General features: G+C 25.4%; 1 protein-coding gene and 2 non-coding genes across 4 annotated transcripts; 1 reads left to right on the top strand and 2 right to left on the bottom strand.

Annotated features, from left to right (window-relative positions):
* Nucleotides 1–286: 286 nt before the first annotated feature.
* On the bottom strand, nucleotides 287–22,094 carry LOC145834248 (programmed cell death protein 6-like). Of its 2 annotated transcripts, none has more exons than XM_082941626.1 (7): nucleotides 22,037–22,094; nucleotides 18,859–19,098; nucleotides 15,860–15,987; nucleotides 13,188–13,337; nucleotides 12,265–12,346; nucleotides 3,232–3,318; nucleotides 287–883 (listed from the first exon to the last, which is right to left on the bottom strand). In XM_082941626.1, the coding sequence occupies exons 1-7, from the start codon at nucleotides 22,058–22,060 to the stop codon at nucleotides 842–844; spliced, it is 753 nt and encodes a 250-aa protein (XP_082797752.1). In that variant the 5' UTR covers nucleotides 22,061–22,094; the 3' UTR covers nucleotides 287–841. The 2 variants fall into 2 exon arrangements, with proteins under 2 accessions (XP_082797752.1, XP_082797751.1); XM_082941625.1 differs by having other exon boundaries at nucleotides 13,188–13,340.
* Trnan-guu (transfer RNA asparagine (anticodon GUU)) lies at nucleotides 5,534–5,607 on the top strand. Its single transcript has one exon. It is a non-coding gene; the product is annotated as a tRNA-Asn (tRNA).
* Trnan-guu (transfer RNA asparagine (anticodon GUU)) lies at nucleotides 8,438–8,511 on the bottom strand. The gene has a single exon. It is a non-coding gene; the product is annotated as a tRNA-Asn (tRNA).
* Nucleotides 22,095–23,314: the final 1,220 nt, after the last annotated feature.

Below are 23,314 nucleotides of genomic sequence, written 5' to 3' on the forward strand. Positions count from 1 at the left end.
TGGCTCAACAAACAACATTGATATTGAAAAATTAAAACTTTACAACTGCAGCAGACCCTTCAGCAAGTATTTAATTTTTATATAACAAAATGTTAACCCTTAATTACTGTTTTAAAGACTTGTTTTATTCGAATATTTTATGTTATTAAAAATAAACTATTTCATCATCTATAATTACAAAAATATAATACATAAAACAATACTTGTTATTTTTTATTAATACTCGCAAAAACATAAAATTGCATACAAACAAAAAGGATTTCAAAAATTAATTTTGGGTCTAAGAATAAAGCAATGGGAATATAAATAAGAGAGAATGTTATCTTTGGTTAAAATAAAGAAACTACACAAACTAAAATCAAATAAAAAGTATAGAAAATACTTAGCACTTTTTAAAAGGATACAGCCCATTTCTTTTGAAAACTGAAATTAAAAACAGTATAAAAAATTTGAATGTGAAAGTTAAATTATGTATTTTCTTATTAATAAGTCTAACTATATAGATTTGATAAACTACATATAAGGTATTTATAAACATTTAAACATAACTAAGAAAAAAAACTATTGTTTTAATCGACAAGGTCACTTAATTAAGTTTGATTTTTTTTTTGCAATTATAAAAACGAAAGGCTTTTTAACTTTTCTATGTTAGCACTCAAACGTATATAAAATAAATAAAAACTACATGAGGAAATGTAATAAAAAGTATTTACAAATACAATATTAGTATAGTTTCAGCGATATGGCTGTTTTAAAAAATTAATCCATTTATAAATAACAAAAATACATATTATTTAAAATAAACTAGATTTATTGAAGTCAGAAGATTTTCAGCTTAACATCAAACAATATTGAGTTGGTTGTCCAATACCATTGCCAGAAACTGTTGAAAAATAAAATTACTCAAATTAATTGCTATACAAGAAAAAAAAATTGCTAGATAAATAGTTTACTAAGTCTCTTATTTTTATTTAGATGAATTATGAAAGCTATTAAAGATTTTTATATGTAACAATTGACTGGACATTTGACAGTAACCTGACGCATAAGTTCGCACCCAGGTCAAAAACGCAAATATGTATACGGCTAGGGATGTATGTTAATTAAGTATATTTTATTTAGAGTTATTTATATTGCTAAAGTTACTTTATTTACTTTTTAGTAATATAACTTTGATAACTGAATAGTGTTATACTAAAACTTCTAAAATTAAGTAAAACTTTAGAGAACCTCAATTTTTAATTTAACTATCGTCGTAATTATTTTATTGAAATTTCTTACAACGTTTTTTACAAGACAAATTTCAATTAAATAGATTCAAACAAGAATTAAACAAAACTCAAATAAAAGCAAGCATCAAAGAAAACTTAACACAAATATAAAAACACGTTCACACAGTAAAATATTAATACATTCCTTTCTATCTGCATATACATATATTGTATTTTTTGTAGCTCATAAATACTTGATAAGTTTTTAACATTTTTTTATAAGCTTATAGTCAAATTCAGTTTACTTATTTTTGAGCAGATACACTAAAAATCTTGTCAACAAATTTTTATTTCATTGTGATTCTTATTTGAAAAAATAATGCTTCTAATAATAATGCTTTCAAATATTATATTTTAAATCAAATACTTTGTTTTTTAATGTAGCTTAAAATTATTTAGTTTGTACAATTTAAAAAATTAAACTAAACCTCTATCAAAAAAAAAGTTTAAATTTTGTGTCTGTCAAAAACAGTAAAGTAGAATTTTCAAATATAAACAATGTAAGTCTTGAAAGTAAAAAATATTTATATAAAAAGTTAAATTTAAATATGAAATTACACTTTACACTAAGACTATGTAAAATTTTTATTACAAAATCTGTACCAGAAATATAAATAACTATTGCTTAAAAAAGAAATATTTATCTATATCAAAAATTTATACTAAATTAGGCTGAATTAATCTAGCAGTTTTTGACAAAAATGTATGTGTGAGGGTTGCCACTCGTTTTTCAAAAATTTTTCCAGGTTTTCCAAATTTCTTTTAGGTTTTTAAAAGTACATATTTTTGGATCTATTTTTAGTTTTAAGTTTATTTCTTTATAAGAAACTGTGTTAAACAGTATAAAAACATTGAAAAGGTACTTTAGAGTTATTTTAAATGTGTTTTTTGATATAAAAACTTTTGATGATGACAAAAAATCTCACCTATATGATAGATTTCTTGTGTCAAATCGAAATTTTACTACTGGAAATGTTTATATTATTAAAAATTCCAGGTTTTTCCAGGTTTTTAGATCAAAATTCCAGGTTTTTTCCAAAATTTCTCAAATTCCAGGTTTATCCAGGTTATTTTTGCCTAAATTGTAGAATTCCAGTCTTTTCCAGGTTTCCAGGTAAAGTTGCAACCCTGATGTATAAACAAGTACGTTTAGAAATCCTAAACTACAATTTTATATAAAAATAACTGAATTTTACTTTGACGTTATTTGAGATAATAATAACAAAAATTTTTACAGATAAAGGATGTAATATTTTTCATAACTTGTTGTTGAAAATTTAGTTAGACAATTAATACATGATTACAGTTTAGTTAAGTTGATAAACTTTTATAAAAATTACACATACTGATAAAATAATTAAAACTATTTGTATACTAAATACAATTAACTTTATCATGGAAAAATATATCATTATATAACAAAAACTTTGTTTAAACTTAATTATTTATGACTTTTATAGCTTTTACAAAAAAAAAAGTAATTATTACCGGCGGGGAAAATTATTAAATAGCAATAACTATTAATAGAAAATATTACAAAACAAAAAGACTTCTTCAATCTAAGGCTTAAGTTCTTTGTTTTAGGCCATTAAAGACATATCAAAATTACAATCTATTGCCAGCCATGTAATATACATTAAAATTATTAATAACTAGTACAAAAATTTAAAAATAAATTCAAACAAACTTCTTCGTATCTGCGGCTTATGTTGCCAGTCATATAGTGTGCATTAAAGTTATTGTTAAAAATAAAATAAAAAATTCTAACTGACTTCTTCGTATCTGAGGCTTATGTTTCCAGTCATGTAATATAGATTAAAATTATTAATAACTAGTACAAAAATTTGAAAATAAATTCAAACTGACTTCTTTGTATCTGAGGCTTATGTTGCCAGTCATGTAATATAGATTAAATTTATTAATAACTAGTAGAAAAATTTGAAAATAAATTCAAACAAACTTCTTCGTATCTGAGGCTTATGTTTCCAGTCATGTTTGTGTCTTTCTTCCTGAAAGCATCAGTCAGTGATTGCAGAGTGACGCAAACCTGTAATAAGTAGTGTATGTGATAAGTATAAATAATAATAAACAATGTGAATACAAAATATATACTCAATCCTGTATGAATAAAGTAGGAATATATAAATAAATGACATAATGTACAGATGTATTAAAAAACGTAAATAAATAATATACTGTACGCATGTATGAAGTAGTATAGAGTAAATATTAACAAACTCATTTAAACTAAAATTACTTATACAGGGTTCGTGCGCGAAATTTTTTTCATTTAGCCTGACTGGGATCATTTTAGCCTGACATTTTTTCAAAGTAAGGAAAATCCCCTTAAGAAGTCATTTTAGGTATTGGGGAGTCTTGATTAGTACTATTGTTTGAGCTTTAGAAATCTGCAAAACGCAACTCATAGCTAGTTACAACTCAATAAAATAAGACTAAATTGTGAAAAAAGTGATTGACCCCCTATGCCCTTAACATAACAAATTCAGTGATAAGTTTTAAATAAGTGTTATATTTAATCTACTACTAGTGTAAAAATTTAATATATATTACTAAACACAACTGTTCAATTTAATTAAGCACTAAGAAAAACATTATAACCAGAAGATTTATAATAAATTGACGTGCATTGTCGTGTTTTATTAAAATTTAAAATGAAACGCTTACACGAGTATTAAGTATTAAAATAAGCAGCTAAGTTGTTGAACTAAACTGTAATGTTTAAACTGTATTTTTTATGAATTTTCATAGTTATGACGTGTACAATCTACTCAAAACAAAATAAAGAAGATTCTTAAATTTTTTTAGAGATTCAACAAAAGGTTTGAAGCATTTATTTCTACAAGTACTGACTGATTTTGTCTTTAATAACTAAATCATTATTTAGAAATAAATTCACATCTCAATTTGATCTTAAAAAGATTTCTCAACTTTTTTTAATCAAAAATTTTAAGCATTTGAACTGAGAAAAACTGAGATTCTCAAATTTTTAAACAAAAAACTGACTTAGCCTGACGCGCACAAACCCTGATGATAATCAATAAAGTTTAAATAATGATTAAATAACACAAAAATAAAAATACTTATTTGTTATTAATGAAAATTTAACTGGTATATATTTATATGATATCTTATGAAAAATTATCAATGTGTATTAAGACATATTAGAATTGTTAAATGAAGTCTTTTTTTTTTAATATCATCGTACATTGGAAATAACTTATAAAACTAAATGAAATAAGTGCAAATTAAACCATCTAGCTGTAACTAAAAACTAATCAATTTCTTAATAATGAAAACAATAAATGGTACTTAACTTTTAACTCCAATTAAATTTGTTAAGCTGGTTTGAATTTAACACCTTACTTTTTGTTACTAATTTTTTTTACACATATAGATATAGTATAAATCTTTATAAGAACTAATCAATATGTATATCTAAAAAGAAAGTATTTTTAGATTTGTAAAGTAAGATTACAATTTTTTTTGCAAATATTTAATTTACAACATATCACACAAAATTTTGAATGAACTGTTTTACAGCAAAAAATCTACTAGATTTTAGTATTTTTTAATTTTTATCAAATTAAATATAAGCGCAATTAAATGTAAACACCCATAAAAATTTTTAGTATGTAAATTTTTTAAATGAAAACACTAAATAACTTACGAAATGTATATATAATTTGACAAAAGTATTGTTAAAGCTTTATCTTATATTAAATAATTCTACAAGGTTGTGAAACATCATTAATTTTAAACCAAAACATAATTTTAATTAAATTAACTTAGCCTTAAGACTTCACAGTTGTATGATAAACAGATTTTTAATCAAAATAATTCCTTATGGTATTGTTGCGTCATAATTCGCTAGTCAGAATTATAATCCTGAGGAATGCAGCTTAAATGTGTGGCCGGTTAGCTCGGTTGGTTAGAGCGTCTTGCTAATAACGCGATTGTCGCGGGTTCGATCCCCGCACTGGCCACATTTTTTCCTCGTTAGTATAGTGGTGAGTACTCCCGCCTGTCACGCGGGCGACCGGGGTTCGATTCCCCGACGGAGAGATTTTCGCATACTTAGTTTATTAAACCGGTATTTTTATCCATTTATTATTTAATAATAACAATTATAGTATCATAAAGTCTATCAAGTATTTTTTTAATTTAGCTAATAATTTTCTAACAAGTGTTATACGAAAGAACATTTTTAAGTATATAAAGTAATTAATGAGGTATATCAACAAGTCTTCGTGGCGCAATCGGTTAGCGCGTTCGACTGTTAATCGAAAGGTTGGTGGTTCGAGCCCACCCGAGGACGTACTTTTATTTGTTAAATATTGAAAAATGTGCAAAATTTTTACACTGAGCGTGTTTTCTCGCTTTCACACTTTTACAATAGTTTTAAGTTATTTTCAACGTCCGATTCTTTACATCGAGATTCTGTCTTTTTATTTATACATAAGTATTTATCATCTTTTTTGTTTTTCGAAAAGTTCGGTTTAAATTACTAGTTAACCTTCAATACAAACTCATTATTAAGTAACTAACATTAAAGCGGATATACAAAAATAGTAGAGTGGCAAAAAATCCTGGAATTTTGTAGAAAAATTGCAAAAAATCCTTAAATTTTTTTAATTATAGTTTTTTAACAACTTTGATAAAATAAAAAATATAAATTGTATCTTTCTTAGACTTAAAAAAATGTACAGAAGTTATAATTAGTAATCGATATGTTATTAGTTAAAATATCATTTTAATTAATGAAACTACTTAATTACTTGCATTTTTATTGCTTTGAATGTCAAGTCAGTCAATAAGAGCCTATTTCTGACTGGTCTAACTGAATACAATTAAGATTAAGAGAAAATTAAGAGCAAGAGCAAAATAAGAGCAGAGCCAAATAAAAATGTCTGATGTAATGTTTTATGCCCAATGTTACTTATATTAAATGTTGCAAATTTTGACATACAAGTTTGCCACGGATCGAGCTGAAAAATCTTTTTGTGACTTTTCTAAATCAAACTCTTAATAAAAATCTATTAAAAAATACATAACTAAAGACTTGAAAGTTTTTAGCTTGTTTCAAAAACTCAATTAGACCCTAAAAAATGATGAATTGCAAAAGCAAATTATTTTAGAAAATAATATTATCAAAATGCAGTTTTAAGTAATGATAAACTTTCTTTTTAAGAGCATGTAGACATAAATTTCTTAACATTTTTCAAAAATCCCTATCTTTTCCTGACTTTTGTAATTTTTACTTGTTTTTCCTGGCTTTGTGGCAACCCTGAACATATTATTTAATTAAATAGGTTGATAAAAAAAAATTAAACAGTAATAAATTTAAAATAATAACAAATTAAATCTAGATTGTATGGCTATTTATGATATATATCAACATAAAGGCTTTTGAACAATCACATGAGAAGAACTTTGACAAATTGATTAAAATTACTAGAACAGGTTGCGATAGTCAGGGTTGCCACTAGTTTTTGATAAATTTCTTCCAGGTTTTTGAAAGTACATACTTTTGGGTCTGTTCTTAGTTTAAAATTAAGTTTAAGGTTAAAAACTGGGTAACTACCTAGAATGATGCCCACAAATACCAAACTGAAAATGTTTGATGTCATTTTAAACCATGATTTTAGTTTTATTAGTTTATGATAATTAAACCTTATATCACTATAAAACCAAATTAAGTAATAATTATGCTGTATCGTTTATATAGTCAAAATCTATCTAAAAGCACCATTAAGTACTTAAAATCGTCAAAAAAGATTTAAAACTTTCAAAAACTTGTAAAAAAATTTGAAAACAGGAGTAAATTTGCTAAAAATATTTGGCCACATGAGATAGGTTAAAGCGTAGTAGTTCTGGACTTTTAAATAACAACAAGTTTCTAAATTACAAACTTACATATTTAAAATAAATGATACTTTATAAATTATGCATTTAAAACTTCAAACCGAATTTATGTTAACAGTTTACAACACAAATTATGCCATTTGGCGCGAGGAGATTTTAAGGGTTTTTGCATAGATCAAAATTGATCTCTTTTAAATATAAAGTTAACTGTCAAAATAATTCCTTTAAAAACAACTCTTGCTTTTTAGTATTTTATTCCTATAAATTATAAGTTTTGTTTGATAATCAAAGTTAGTAGTTTTAACAAACTTTTCTTAGCATTATTGAAAAAAAAACTTTTTTTTGTCAATCTTCTACCAAACCTTAATAATTTTTACCTACGTAGGGGAAAATTTAGTAAAATAAGTTAATATATCTTCTAAAACAATTGATTTATTAGATTGTAAAATGATTTTAAAAATATAAGTATTCCAAAATAATCTGCGATATTTTTCTTTATTTTTTAAGTATTTCCAGCATAGGTATTTTTCAGAAATATTATGTAAAACAGGTTTTCTTGTAAATAATTAGCTGATTTTGACTATCAGGATGATTTAATAGTACTACCAAGCTGAAATTATATTGTATTTGATGTCAGTTTAAACCATAGTTTTAGTTTTATTAGTTTATGATAATTAAGTTTAGTTTTATTTTGGTATAAAACATAAATTAAAAAACAATTAAACTGTATCGTTTGAGTAATCTAAGATATCTTATAGTAAGGCAGCTAGTTTTAATAAATGAAAAGAGAGCGTTTTAAAATGAAATTGGAAAATTTTGGTATAAAAACATTTAAAAATTTTATTGATTAATTTCAGAAAGAGTTTTCCAAGATATTTTTAATTAAAGTCTAAAAAAGTCTATTTTAAGTCTAAAAAAGATACAATTTAAATTTTTTATTTTATCAAAGTTGTTAAAAAACTATAATTAAAAAAATTTAAGGATTTTTTGCAATTTTTCTACAAAATTCCAGGATTTTTTGCCACTCTACTATTTTTGTATATCCGCTTTAATGTTAGTTACTTAATAATGAGTTTGTATTGATGGTTAACTAGTAATTTAAACCGAACTTTTTGAAAAACAAAAAAGATGATAAATACTTATGTATAAATAAAAAGACAGAATCTCGATGTAAAGAATCGGACGTTGAAAATAACTTAAAATTATTGTAAAAGTGTGAAAGCGAGAAAACACGCTCAGTGTAAAAATTTTGCACATTTTTCAATATTTAACAAATAAAAGTACGTCCTCGGGTGGGCTCGAACCACCAACCTTTCGATTAACAGTCGAACGCGCTAACCGATTGCGCCACGAAGACTTGTTGACATACCTCATTAATTACTTTATATACTTAAAAATGTTCTTTCGTATAACACTTGTTAGAAAAATAAATAAATATAAAAATAATATAAATAATAATAATAATAAAATGTTAGATAAATTAAAAAAATATTTGATAGACTTTATGTTACTATAATTGTTATTATTAAATAATAAATGGATAAAAATACCGGTTTAATAAACTAAGTATGCAAAAATCTCTCCGTCGGGGAATCGAACCCCGGTCGCCCGCGTGACAGGCGGGAGTACTCACCACTATACTAACGAGGAAAAAATGTGGCCAGTACGGGGATCGAACCCGCTACATTCGCGTTATTAGCACGACGCTCTAACCAACTGAGCTAACCGGCCACACATTTAAGCTGCATTCCTCAGGATTATAATTCTGACTAGCGAATTATGACGCAACAATACCATAAGGAATTATTTTGATAAAAAATCTGTTTATCATACAACTGTGAAGTCTTAAGGCTAAGTTAATTTGATTAAAATTATGTTTTGGTTTAAAATTAATGATGTTTCACAACCTTGTAGAATTATTTAATATAAGATAAAGCTTTAACAATACTTTTGTCAAATTATATATACATTTTGTAAGTTATTTAATGTTTTCATTTAAAAAATTTACATACTAAAAATTTTTATGGGTGTTTACATTTAATTGCGCTTATATTTAATTTGATAAAAATTAAAAAATACTAAAATCTAGTAGACTTTTTGATGTAAAACAGTTCATTCAAAATTTTGTGTGATATGTTGAAAATTAAATATTTGCAAAAAAAATTGTAATCTTACTATATTTTTAAATTAATTTGTAATTTAAAAATACTTTCTTTTTAGATATACATATTGATTAGTTCTTATAAAGATTTATACTATAACTATATGTGTAAAAAAAATTAGTAACAAAAAGTAAGGTGTTAAATTCAAACCAGCTTAACAAATTTAATTGGAGTTAAAAGTTAAGTACCAGTTATTGTTTTCATTTTTAAGAAATTGATTAGTTTTTAGTTACAGCTAGACGGTTTAATTTGCACTTATTTCATTTTGTTTTATAAGTTATTTCCAATGTACAATGATATTAAAAAAAAAGACTTCATTTAATAATTCTAATATGTCTTAATACACATTGATATTTTTATATAAGATATCATATAAATACAACCAGTTAAATTTACATTAGTAACAAATAAGTATTTTTATTTTTGTGTTATTTAATCATTATACAAACTTTATTGAATATCATGAATTTAATACAAATAGAGTTAAATAAAACATAATATTTCTGTTTATTTAGAAACTTTAATGAAAATTGAATAACAATTAATTTAGTCAATGTTTTAAAAGAAAAACGGAAGCCTGACAGGGGACTTGAATCCCTGACCGTTGAATCAAAAGTCCAACGCTCTACCGACTGAGCAAGCCAGGCTCACGATAAAAGGTTGATTATTGTGCATATAATACTGATTACTACGTCATGATGCATAACTGTTGATTTATGAGTTTATAAAAGCCAAAATCTTAACTGTTATACCATTAAACTGTGTATATCAATTTGTTGATAGTTTTGTAACTTAAAACAACTTAGTTCTATCTTTAACATTTTTAATTTATTTTCATTTTAATATAATTTGTTAACTGAAATATTCCATATCTCAACATTAAAGTCGGTATTCGATTTAAAACACTCAAAATAACAACTAGTACTTAAAATATGGGGACAGATTAAATGTGCACGAAGACATTTTTGCACGCACGGTCAATTTTGAACGAGTGATATTTTTGCACGATCTTAAAAAACAATAACAAAAATAGAAAACCGAACAAGGGTAAGGGGTAATAGTGACAGTAAATGAAAAACGACTTTTTAATAAAAATAATAATATTACTTCAAGAATCAACCAAGAGTAATGCTAGGGGTAACGGTTATAGTAAAAAATGATAAAATAATAACAAGATGAAGAAGAAAAAAAGTTACTGACCTAGTGTAATGGTTAGGGGCAACAGTGATAGTTTAGAAGAAAAGAGAACTAAATATTTTTTTCAAGTTCCCGACCAAGAGTAAGGGGTAATAGTGATAGTAAAAAACAGAAAGAAAATTCATACTAATTAAAAAATTAATCAATCCGTGCAAAAGTGTCCATTTGTGCATTTTGACACCTACCCCAGGGTTCGTGCGCAAAACTTTTTTCATTTAGCCTGACTGAGAACAATTTAGCCTGATATTTTTTCAAAGTAAGGAAAATCCCCTTTAGAAGTCAATTTAGGTATTGGGGGGCCTTGATTAGTACTGTTGTAGTCTCCGACTTCAACCAGCTTTATCTCAAAATCATTTAATCTGCAAAAAGCAACTCATAGCTTTGTTACAACTCAATAAAGTAAGACTAAATTGTGGAAAAGGTGATTGACATTCCCCTATGCCTTTAACATAAGAAATTCAGTGATAAGTTTTAAAATAAGTGTTGTTTTTAATCTATTACTAGTGAACAAATTTAATATATATTACTAAACACAATTGTTCAATTTAATTAAGCACTAGTTAAAACATTACAACCAGAAGATTTATAATAAATTGACGTGCATTGTCGTGTTTTATTAAAATTTAAAACGAAACGGTTACACGAGTATTAAGTACTAAAATAAGCAAAAATGTTTATTATAGTATTTTGACTAATACTTAAAATTGATACATAAATATAAATTCTAAACTCTAAATAAATACAGTGATTGTTGACGTCGTATGAGATTTAAAAACCTTACATTTAAAGAGAAAAAAACCTTAAATATTTTGTTCTTGTAAAGAAAAGTGAATTTTACCTAAAATTTGTAATCCACAAAACTTAGTACTTATATCTTAAAGCTACGTTTTAGTGTTGTGAATGTCTCTAATAACTTTAAACAAACAGTAAAATATATGAATAAACTGCTAAGAGTTTTAATCTAAAAAGCATTTGGTATAAAGCCTAAAAATTATAAAATAAAACAGTTCAACTAACTAAGCACTGAAAAACATAGCTGACGTAAACAAAATCAAACAAACAGCTAAGTTGTCATGTTTAAACTGTATTTTTTTATGAAGTTTTATAATTATGACGTATATAATCTACTCAAAACAAAAAAATTAAGATTCTTAAATTTTTTAGAGATTCAAAAAAAGGTTTTAAGCATTTATTTTTACAAATACGGACTGATTTTGTCTTTAATAACTCAATCTTTATTTAGAAATAAATTCTTATTTCAATTCGATCTTAAAAAGATTTCTCAACTTTTTTTTATAAAAAATTTTTTAGCATTTGAACTGAGAAAAACTGAGATTCTCAAACTTTTAAATAAAAAAACTGATTAAGCCTGACGTTTTTAAACTTTCTTCAAAAAAACTGATTTAGCCTGACTTAGCCTGATTTAGCCTGACGCGCACGAACCCTGCTTATACTATGATATAAACGTGTAAGAAGTAGTCGAAATCTGTAATCAAGTAATAAACAAGCACCCAACTGTACACCTGTACGAAGTAGTCGAAAACCAAATAATAAAAACAAGAGCGACAATGATAACAATAAAAAAATAACCAGTATAAAGTAGTGGAAATCATTTAACAAATAAGAACAATAATAATAGAAGTAGTAGTAGTAATTATAATTGTAATAACAACAATTACCTGTATGAAATAGTCGAAATCCAAATAATAATAACAATAATAATAACAATAATAATAATAAACAACAATAACCTGTATAAAATAGTCGAAATCCACACCTTGTTTGTGGCTCTTGTCGAATTTTGTCACCACCATCTCACTAAACTTGGGTGAACTGTTTATATGTACTCATATTTTAAATAGCAAACAATTTCTAAATAGTTTCAGTTGTTAAATTACAATGCTACTTTTTAATTTATAAACGTATTATTTATTTTTGTTTATATAAATAAAAAATTTAGTATGAACTACAATCTTGATGAAGTTCGGTGTGTTGTGTTTTGGATGATAAACATTTTTTATTTTAGTTCTTTTTTTTCAGATATTCTAACGTTTAATTGAATGATTGTGATTTTTTTTTTTCGCTGCTGTTTTAATATACTAGTCACTAGTGTGTATGTTAAAACGAATATTAAAACTTATTTTGTTTTTCATGATCAGTTATTTATTGAAACATGGTAATAAAAAAGTTTGAAAAAAATAGTTGTTTTATCAGATACTTTTAACGTGGGGTGGATTGACCTATGTCCCGCCAAGCTGAGCTCTTGGCCTGTGACGTATTTTAATAGCAACAACAACATTGAAAAAATAACGTAGTATATATACAAACACCAAACCAAACAAACAGTCAAAAAATAAAACAAATTTATAATAACACTTAAATGTATTGAAACAAACAGTCTGTATCCGAATAAAATGAAGGCCGGTTTGAGTTCGAACTCTTAGATGTAAATATGTATTTATAATTTTTACTAAGTATATAAAAACAAACATTCTGTATCCGAATGAAATGAGTACCTGATTGAGTTCAAACTTGTCAATATAAAATATAATTAATATTAATAAATATATAATAACAAACAGTCTGTATCCGAACGAAATGAGTGCCTGATTGAGTTTGATCTTGTCAATATAAAAAAATAATAATTTTTATTAATAAAAATATAAAAACAAACAGTCTGTATCCGAATGATATTAGTGCCTGGTTGAGTTCGTAGTTGTCAATATACCCGCTCCTGTCTTTATCGAAGTTGTCGAAACAGTTCCTCCACTGCTGAATGTACTTCCACAGAGCTGAAAACTCCTGCAGGTCTATGCTGCCGTCTCTGCTGAATTAAAATTGATCAAAAATATATTTGATGACATAAAATTAAGAAGCTTAAGTTGTTTATAAAAACTATAGTCTTTTTACAAGGCTGAAAGTTCCTGCAAGTCTATGCTACCGACTCTGCTGAATATTAAGTGAATAAGGAGTTTGAAACATTCAAGCATGAAATTAGTTATGATGCTAAAATTTAAATTGTTTACAAAAATCATACTTTCCCACAATGCATTATTTGATTTGTGAATTTTTTGTGAATTAGCGGTTTGTAAAATAAATATAGAGTTTATTAAAATGTTCAAATTAAATAAAATAAGTTTAGAATAAAAAACATATTCATTTTCATTATAGCTAAATTTAAATGATACTATAGTTCCGTCTCTCCTGAATAATTATTTAGTATTTTAGGGAACTGAACATAATACTAAGAATAAATTAAATTACAGGTTATTAATAAAAAACTTCACTTGTTAAAAAAATACAACTTTTTCCATATTTACTTTGTTAAGTATAATTAAGATAATACGTTTTGTATAATTTAGTTATACTATCTGGTATCTACAACAACTTTAACAACTAAAAACTAGTTTTTTTAATAATTTAAGGTTTATGAGTTCAACACATCATAAAAGGTCAGGAAAACAAGACAAAATATTTAACAGAATATCACAACAAAATAAGAATTCATCCCAACCGTTCACTAATAATTTAGAATTGAAAAAAAAAGTTTTAAAACCATTGTATTTTATGACAAATAACATGAAAGTCTTAATTTTACAGTATATACCAATTTATGATTAATTTCATTAGTTCTGTTCTAAAAGCCATATATCACTTGAATTATCTTAGTTTGTAAACTACAACTGTTTGGATATCGTAACAACTATCTGAATGTGAAAAAAAGGAGTTGTAGTTTTTTTAATTATATAGGCAAACAAAATTAAATACTTTATAAAGTTTACAAGGCTGACTTTTAATTGTATAACAATCATTTCTTAATCTTACAAAATAAAAAAATATATATAGTATTTCTAAAAAAGCTTGTTTTATTCTCTAACAACAATTTTTTTTTTTCTTGATAATCAAAAATAATATTTTTTGTGCCACATATTAAAGTAACCCGAAAATTATTATTCAAATAAACTGAATAAGGTTAATCAGAGAAGTAGAAGTAAAAAACAAAACAATTTACTTAAATATAATGATAAAACTAGTATCAAAGTTACTGGTAATGTAATAAGTAGTCTTTTACTAGCTAGATATCTATTGATACAAATGCATTTTTTTTGTATAACTTAATTTAAAAACACCTTGTTTGTTTTAAGCCATATCTATTTTTCCCCTCCATAAACAAATATTAGTGAACAACCAAGATAATCAAGATATTTAAAACTAAAAATAGTGTAACTTATTAGTAGAGGTTAATAAAATGAATTACAAAATGTCAAAATCTTTCAAAAAGACTGAAAAAGTTTAAAAACATTTCAACAAAAACTGTTAGAGATAAATTTTTACTTAATTTTTTTATTTTCAATTTTCTAGTATGCATCTTAAATAAGAACCTATTGAGCTCTTAAACTTGTTTGCTTATTCCACAACAGTAATTTTTTTACTCTTATTTCATTGATTATTAAAAGTAATTAAAGTGTAAGTTGTATGTAAGATGTTTAAAAAGTAATTTATAAGAAATTACAAACAACTGGTAGCTTAAGTAGGTTAAAATAAGACTAACTTCCTTTTAATCATACAAAAAACAACAAGTATCTTATACAAATAAACTGCTTACTTGAAAACAAAATATCAACTTAGTGATTCTTATTTATATAATTAAAAAAGCCAACTTTTACTTTAAAAAATTAATTTATTAATATAACAACAAAACATCAACAAAATTACTTATTATTGTCAAACATTCAGTAAAACAGCAGTCATACAAAACAAATTAAAATTTATTTTACTTAAAATTAAAATATTGACAAACTGATTCTCGTAAAATATTCTAAAACTCCAGCATATATCTAACTAAAATAATAAACTATTTTATATGAAAGTAAAACATAATTTTACTAAAATTTGTCAAACGTTCGGAAAAAAAAGTAAATATTTAATCCAAATACTTTTATATATAAAACATCAGTATTAATTTTTGTCATTTATATACCATTTGAACCTTAATATCAATAGATTATTCATTTAGTTTTTTATATTTTATTACACAAAGCTTTTCAAAACCATACAAGATTTTTTTGTCAAGTGATAAATTTTAAATGAAATTTGAAAAAATTTTGTTAAGTGAATAGCTTAAAAAATAACTTTAAATTTTGACGTTTGAATAAATTAAAATAAATACAAAAATTAGAGATTCATTAATTAAAACTAAAGGTATGTTTATTAATAAATTGTTATTAATATTATTAGCAATCTATTAATAAACAAATAATAGTTAATACAAATATTAACTCACTACAACAAACTGGTTTCTGTCAAAGCATGCAAAGGTTCAATACAAATTATTTAAAAACTCACTGATTCTTATCAAACATTCCAATCATGAGCCTGCAAGTTTCCTCGTTAAACTGCTGCATATTGTTGTTGATGAGCGCTTGCCTCAACTCTGCTGATGTTATCTTGCCGCTACCGTCTTCATCTACTGCCTTTGTTGGTTTGGGGAGTTAATTGTGCTCAAAAGGCTTTGTTACTTACTTTCATAATTATTTTTTTTTCCTAAATTTCTTTATTATAACATGATTTATACAGATGAGTGTCAGTATTGCACAAATGTCAGCATACTATACCCAGCATCAGTTTAGTATGGGTCTAAACATTTATATATTTTTTTTTTACTATCACTGTTCCCTAACCCTTATCAAGGTTGGCACTGGTTTTTGAGAAATTTCTACAAGGTTTGTGATAGTACACGTTTTTTGGTCTATTTTTAGTTTAAAATTAAGGCTAAGGTTAAAAACTGTGTTAAGTAGTATAACAATATTTAAAAGATACTGTAAAGCTACTTAAATGTGTTTTGAAAGGTAATAATGACAAAATAGTTTTATCTGTATTATAGAAGTTTCGTGTCAAACTAAAATTTTACTACTAACTATGTAAAAAATGTTCAATATTCCAATTTTTTTTCAAAAGTGTCTAAAAATCCAGGTTTTTTCTAGGATTACAGGTTTTGTGGCCAAGCTGTCTTAACTTCGGTCAGTTTTTTTGAATTATTATTGAATGTTATTTTTTTTTTTAAATATCACTCTTCCCTTGATTTTTACCCATGGCCAGTAAACTATTCCTTCTGCCAGCTTGTTTAGCAGGGGTTGACAGTTTTAGCAGTGACTTAAACAAGTTAAACAAGCAAAAATGACCTTGTGTGAAAAATTTACACCAGTGAAAAACTGTCACTTGTCAAAATTGACAATGCAAAAGTTAGTCTATGCACAGTTTTGAACCTTTGTGCTAAAGGTGCTAAAGTAACTCTTCTTGCAAAAACGTCTTTGTGCAAAACTGACCCACCTCAGATTTATGTAAATTATTGTTTTTAGTATTTTTAACAAACAATAATTGTAAAAAATCAATTCTAAATGCATGATTATATTTAGTAAAACAATTTTAGTTCTAAATTTAGTTTTTTAGAACTTAAACATTTTATTTTAAGTTAAGCTTAGTGGGTGAGCACATTTAATATTTTTTTTATAACAGCAAACATTACACTGTTATAAATATTTTGTTGACAAAATACCCTGGATAAGCTCATTTAAAAACAAATTAAATTTTTAAAAGTCTATAAAACTTTACACAAGACAAAAACAAAATACAAATGCACCAGTATTGAATTAAAAACTTATGACAATACTTTTAGTTGATAAACACAATTCCTTCAATTATGAGCATAGGGGGGTCCACCTTGATTTTTACAAGTTGGTCTTATTTTATAGAGTTTTATCTGAGCTATCAGACATTTTTAACCGCTTGAAAAAATTCAAATAAAATTTCGAGATATGAGCGATCAAAGTTGGTGACCTTAATAGGTTCCTTATGGAAGATGCAAACTAAAAACTCAAAAAACACCATTTCAATAAAATTTATCTCCTCCTTCATTTTTCAACCAATCTTCTTCAAATTTTCACAGAAAGTGTATTATCAAATTCTAAAAAGGATTTAATGCAGGATTTTAATTTTGAAAAATAAAATTTTATTAAAAAAACCACCTATCTTTTTTGTTTTTTTATCTTAAATTTTTATTTTTCAATAATTTTAAAATTCCAACATTCGCACACGAACCATTTAAACAGGGTTCGTGCGCAAATTTTTTTTTATTTAGGCTGACTGGGACCAATTTAGCCTGACATTTTTTCAAAGTAAAGAAAATCCCCTTTAGAAGTCATTTTAGGTATTGGGGGTCTTGATTAGTACTATTGTAGTCTCTGACTTCAACTATCTTTATCTTAAAAATATTTTGAATTTTAAAATCTGGAAAAGGCAACTCATAGCTTAGTTACAACTCAACAAAATAAGACAAAATTATAAAAAAAAAAGTGATTGACCCCCTTCTATGCCCTTAACATTACAAATTTAGTGATAAGTTTTAAAATAAGTGCTATATCTAATCTATTACTAGTGTAAAAATTTAATATATATTACTAAACACAATTGTTTAATTTAATTAAGCACTAAGTAAAAACATTATAGCCAGAAGATTTATTATAAAACAAAGTGCTTTGTCCTGTTTTATCAAAATTTAAAAGGAAACGCTTAAACGTATATAAAGATTCAAACAAACAGCTAAGTTGTTGAACTAAACTGTAATGTTTAAATTGTTTTTTTTTATGAATTTTCAAAATTACGACGTATATAATCTACTCAAAACAAAATAATGAAGATTCTTGAATTTTTTTAAAAGATTCAACAAAAGGTTTAAACTTTAAGCATTTATTTTTACAAATACTGACTGATTTTGTCTTTAATAACTAAATCTTTATTTAGAAATAAATTCACATCTCAAATTTTCTTAACCAAAAATTTTCAAGCATTTGAACTGAGGAAAACTGAGATTCTAAAACTTTTAAATAAAAAAATTGATTTAGCCTGACGTTTTTCAACTTTTTTCAAAAAAACTGATTTAGCCTGACAAGCACAAACCCTGTTTAAACTATAAAAGGAACGTTTCCTGAAAGTTTGAGGTCTCTAGCTCAAAAAATGAAGAAGAAAGATTTTTAGTGAGTTTTTAAATATCCAAGAAAATTGACCCTGAAAAATTTGCGGTCCATACGTTTGTATTGGAAACTTTTTATAAAAATTACAATATCTCAAAAAGTAAGTAAGATATTTTAATTCTTCAAAAACTGGCTTGTAAATTGTGCTTTAAGCTTTCACATAGATCATATTTTATTTTTAGTGAAAAAAAATGTCGGACCCCCCTATGCCCTTAAACAAAAATTATATTTTTTGTTTTAAAACCAAATCGAATCACCATCCTTTTTAAAGCATGTACTAGTAACTTGAAAAAATAAAATTTATAATGTACTTACTATGAACCAAGCATGAACGCTGGGGTCAATTCCGGGAGGGACTTGACTTCTTGGGGCTCCGTAACCTCCCATGTTTTGGTTTGAATGGTAACCTTGTTGTGGGTGTCCTTGTTGGTAGGGCTGCTGGTAGCCGTGCTGACCTGGGGGTCTGTAGGAACCACCCTGTTGCCCGTATGAACCTTGGGGCCCGTAGTTACCTTGCTGTTGTCCATAGGTACCATGGGGGTTGTAACCTTGATTCTGTTGTAAGTGTAAATTTAATTAGAACTTATACTTTGAAAGAACTGTTTTTAAAAACTATTTTATTTCATAACAATTTTATAAGTCATCAAATCATAAGTATAAATACAAAATTTAATTCTGTTAAAAAGTACAAAGTTAAGCAGAAAGTATTTTGATAAATTTACAACAGCTATCTTTAAAAAAGTTTAGATATATATTTAAAACTAAATTCTAAAACTAGACTTATTTTAGTTGATAAAACGTTCTAAGCTAAAAGAATAAATAGAAAAGGTGCTGGATAACTAGTTACTAAAAATGTACTTTGGAACAAAAATAAAATTAAGGGCATAGGGGGGGGTAAACACCCTTTTTTGGTTTTTTATCTTATTTTATATAGTTTTTACTAAGCTACAAGATGCTTTTTACAGATTTAAAAAATTCAAAATATTTTTTGAGATATAGCCGGTCAAAGTCGGAGGCAACAATAGGATCCTTATGGGAGGCGCAAACTAAAACGGCAAAAATAGACTATTTCACTAAAAATCTATCTTCTCCTACATTTTTTGAGATAACTACTTCAAACTTTCAGGAAATGTTCCTTGATATATTTAGAAAATTCTGTCGGAAGGAATTTAAAAAAAAATAAAAAATAAAAATTTTATAACAAAAAAACAAAAAAAAAACTGTTTTTTTTGTTTATTTTTTATATAAAATTTTTATTTTTTAATTTTTTCAAAATCTGTACCGACAGAATTTTCTAAATATATCAAGGAACATTTCCTGAAAGTTTGAAGTAGTTATCTCAAAAAATGTAGGAGAAGATAGATTTTTAGTGAAATAGTCTATTTTTGCCGTTTTAGTTTGCGCCTCCCATAAGGATCCTATTGTTGCCTCCGACTTTGACCGGCTATATCTCAAAAATTATTTTGAATTTTTTAAATCAGTAAAAAGCATCTTGTAGCCTAGTAAAAACTATATAAAATAAGATAAAAAACCAAAAAAGGGTGTTTACCCCCCCCTATGCCCTTAAATAACTTTAAATTTGGAGATAGCAATGATAATTTTAGTACTCTAGTGAAGCTTTAAATAAGCTTACAGAATTTATTTCACATTAAGACTATCTAATAAGTTATTATAAACAACCCATATCTCTAAACCAAAATTATTGTTACACTTTATTTTTTTTTTACATGTCTTATAAGAAACAAAATATTTTTTCCAAAAAAAGCTCTACAAACTTAAGTGATTTTTTAATTTGTATATCAATAAAAATATCTTACTGTAACTTTTTAAACATTTTACAACATACTTAAATTAAATTTTAAGTTATGAAATTAAACAAAAATAATTTTTGGTTACTTGATAAACCAATATATCAGTGCCTTTATAACAAAAAAAAAGGATTACCAAACATAAAAACCTAATTAAGTTAGAGTTTTAAAGCTTTAAAATTATTATTAACTTTAATCCTCTTTATTAGTTCCTTATTGTAATTGATTGTAATTGACTATCAAGTTACTACATTTTAAAAGTATTATTTTTCTTTGTGATAAAGCAAAGGAAATGTTGAATAATTTTTTTAATTTTTATTATTTTACAATCTGGATTTGAAATAATAAATACTTAACTTAATATTGTAAATAATAATACTATTGCTAAATAATTAAAGCACAAGTATAAATGAAATTCCTATTAGAGCAAATTTTACAATCTCTACTAGCTATCAATTTTAGATACTATTAATCTGATCAAAACTTATGAACATTTTGATCAGGTCAAATAGTTGTATCTACAAAATTTAACCTACAGATCAACTTCGACATATTTTTGACATAAAATTAGTTTTTGAGATATAAGGTTATAAGTTCAGAAAGCTCAAAAGGTTCCTTATGGGAGGACTAAATTATAAAAAACTGGTAATAAAATAAAAATAAAAAACTTAAGTTCATGTATGTTACACCAAAAGTCTATTATAACAAACACCAGTATAAAAAATGTTAAGGCTCATAAAAATGTTAACATTATATTCAGCTTAATTTGTCAAAAAACTTGCCTTAGTCTAAAAACTGATCTGAAAGTATTCAAAGTAAACTTTAACTTTGGAATTTCATATATAGTACATACATTAATTTCATACATAAAAGCACAAATGTAAACATATTTAATTCTACATTCACTTATTTCAAACAAAGTATAACCCTTTTTAAACATGATCTGTTTGTTTTATTATTATAAATTTTAACTTTGCTTCTAGAATAGCATGTTATATTTAAAACTAAAGCTATCCAAAAGGAAAAACCTGATAATTGAAAGCTGCCATGTAATGTTATACAGAAGCTAACTAAAAATATTAAATAAAAATTAGGGGTGCACAACTTTTTTAAATAATAGGTCAAATTTAGAAAGGAAAATGTTTTGTGGGCTAGTTTATTAAAATAAATATCTTAGCTAGCCAAGTAATTTTTGAAAGTTGTACGTATAAAACAAGTAAAAAAATATTTAAAAGTAAAACTACAATAATATAAGCATTCTGTTCATAAAAAAAAAAGGTGCACATTTTATTAATAATTAGCTCAATTCAATTTACAAAAAATTAAATTGAACAAGTCAAGATACACAGATATCTGTTAAGAGGCTGTAGGATGTAAAGTTCAGAAGTAAGCTCAATCTTATTTGGGTAGCCTGGTATTATTCATAAATTTTAAAACAAGAATAAACTTTTGAAAAAAAATTTAATTGGCAGAGTTAGAAGGTTTCCACAACAACTCTGAAAATATCCAACTAGCCTAAGAACGTGGTAACGCCATCAAATCTATGGTCAATGGACCTTAGAGATTTAAAAAAATACTTATTTATTTGTGGCTAGAATTTTTAAATGAAAACATGAACTTGATAATTAGCAATCATGTTTAAAATATTGGTTTGTTATATAAAAACTACAAATACTAAAACTCACCCCATATGGGTTGTTGTATGACATTTTTATTAAGTAACTTGTTTTTACTATCTTATTATTTGGTAATATTTGCTGATATCATGTTATGCTAAATGGTTTGATTGTTTAGCTTTGCTTAAATACCCTAAGCTAAATCTTAAAAATTGAATTGCTACTACAATAACAAACTGCGGTAATAGTTTTTTAAATTAAGGAAACGAGATTTTTTAAGCATACATTAGTGAATAGAAGTTTAAAATTATTAAAGGATATTACAACTAAATATATACATTAATAAAGTTATTTAAACATAAATAAAGAAGGGCTACAAAAACCTGTGAAGTTGAAAAAAAGAATTATCTAATTTAGTTGATAAACTTTTTTAAAAACAAATAAAACTAAACTATCATAGAATAGAAATTCAAAGTAAATTAAAATATATACCATAATCGACTTTTTTTTTAGTTAAGTTGAAAAAAAATAAATACAAATATATTAAAAAAGACTATAAAAGTTAAACAAATTAGAACTGTGAACAAACTTTTGTTGCGTCGGCAGTAGTTCTAAGGTCGCTTCCGATTGGCTAACATTCTACTTGTTCTTGTTTTAAGTTTTAAGTAATTTAAAAAAATTATATACTTGAGTAAGGTGATTAAATATGAAGGTATAAATGTTTTTAATATTTTCTGTATTATCAGTCAACCTCATTTGCATAATCTTATGAATGAAATATTTCCAAAACCTTACAATTGCAGCCAACCCATTTTTCTTTGCACAACTTTGGATAATAGTATTAAATAGTTCAATATATTTAACTTGACTTTTGAGCACATTTTATACGCTCAAAACGATAATCACGAAATGATTTTTACTTCTTATGAAGTGAGACAAAGAACTTCCATAAGATGAATTGGCCAACAAACTAATAAAGGCTAAGCGTATATGGATGTAGTAACAATTTGTGTTTATTGTAATGAGACGTCTAAAAAAATACCATCTTTTGTAACGTTTTTTATTAAATCCTTACACATTTTTTATCAAAGTTAAAGTTTTCAACTAGCTTTTGAAAATATTTAGTTTTAGTTTTGTCAAAGTGTGTTTAATTTTTATCTAAGTTTAGTTTCGTATTAACACTTAATATTTTAAAACATATTAAATTTGTTTGTTGTACATTTTTTAATAAAAATATTTTTGTAAACATATGACGTAAATTTTGTCATATTAACTTAATGTTTATTTCAACCGTGCAAAAGTGACGACTAGCGCAGAAATAGGCAGCTGTTAAAAGTTTACGCTATA

This window comes from Thalia democratica, chromosome 4 (assembly GCF_965202585.1).
Source record: "Thalia democratica chromosome 4, ktThaDemo2.hap1.1, whole genome shotgun sequence".
Taxonomy (NCBI): domain Eukaryota; kingdom Metazoa; phylum Chordata; class Thaliacea; order Salpida; family Salpidae; genus Thalia; species Thalia democratica.

What these genes read in the sequence shown, in the direction of transcription:
- LOC145834248 (XM_082941625.1), bottom strand. Translation starts at nt 22,060, where the DNA reads ATGTCATACAACAACCCATATGGG. An exon ending in CATACAACAACCCATATGGG is followed by an intron (nt 19,099 to 22,036) that starts GTGAGTTTTAGT and finishes CACTTACAACAG; the next exon opens with AATCAAGGTTACAACCCCCA. An exon ending in ATTTCGACTATTTTATACAG is followed by an intron (nt 3,319 to 12,264) that starts GTTATTGTTGTT and finishes TACTTATTACAG; the next exon opens with GTTTGCGTCACTCTGCAATC.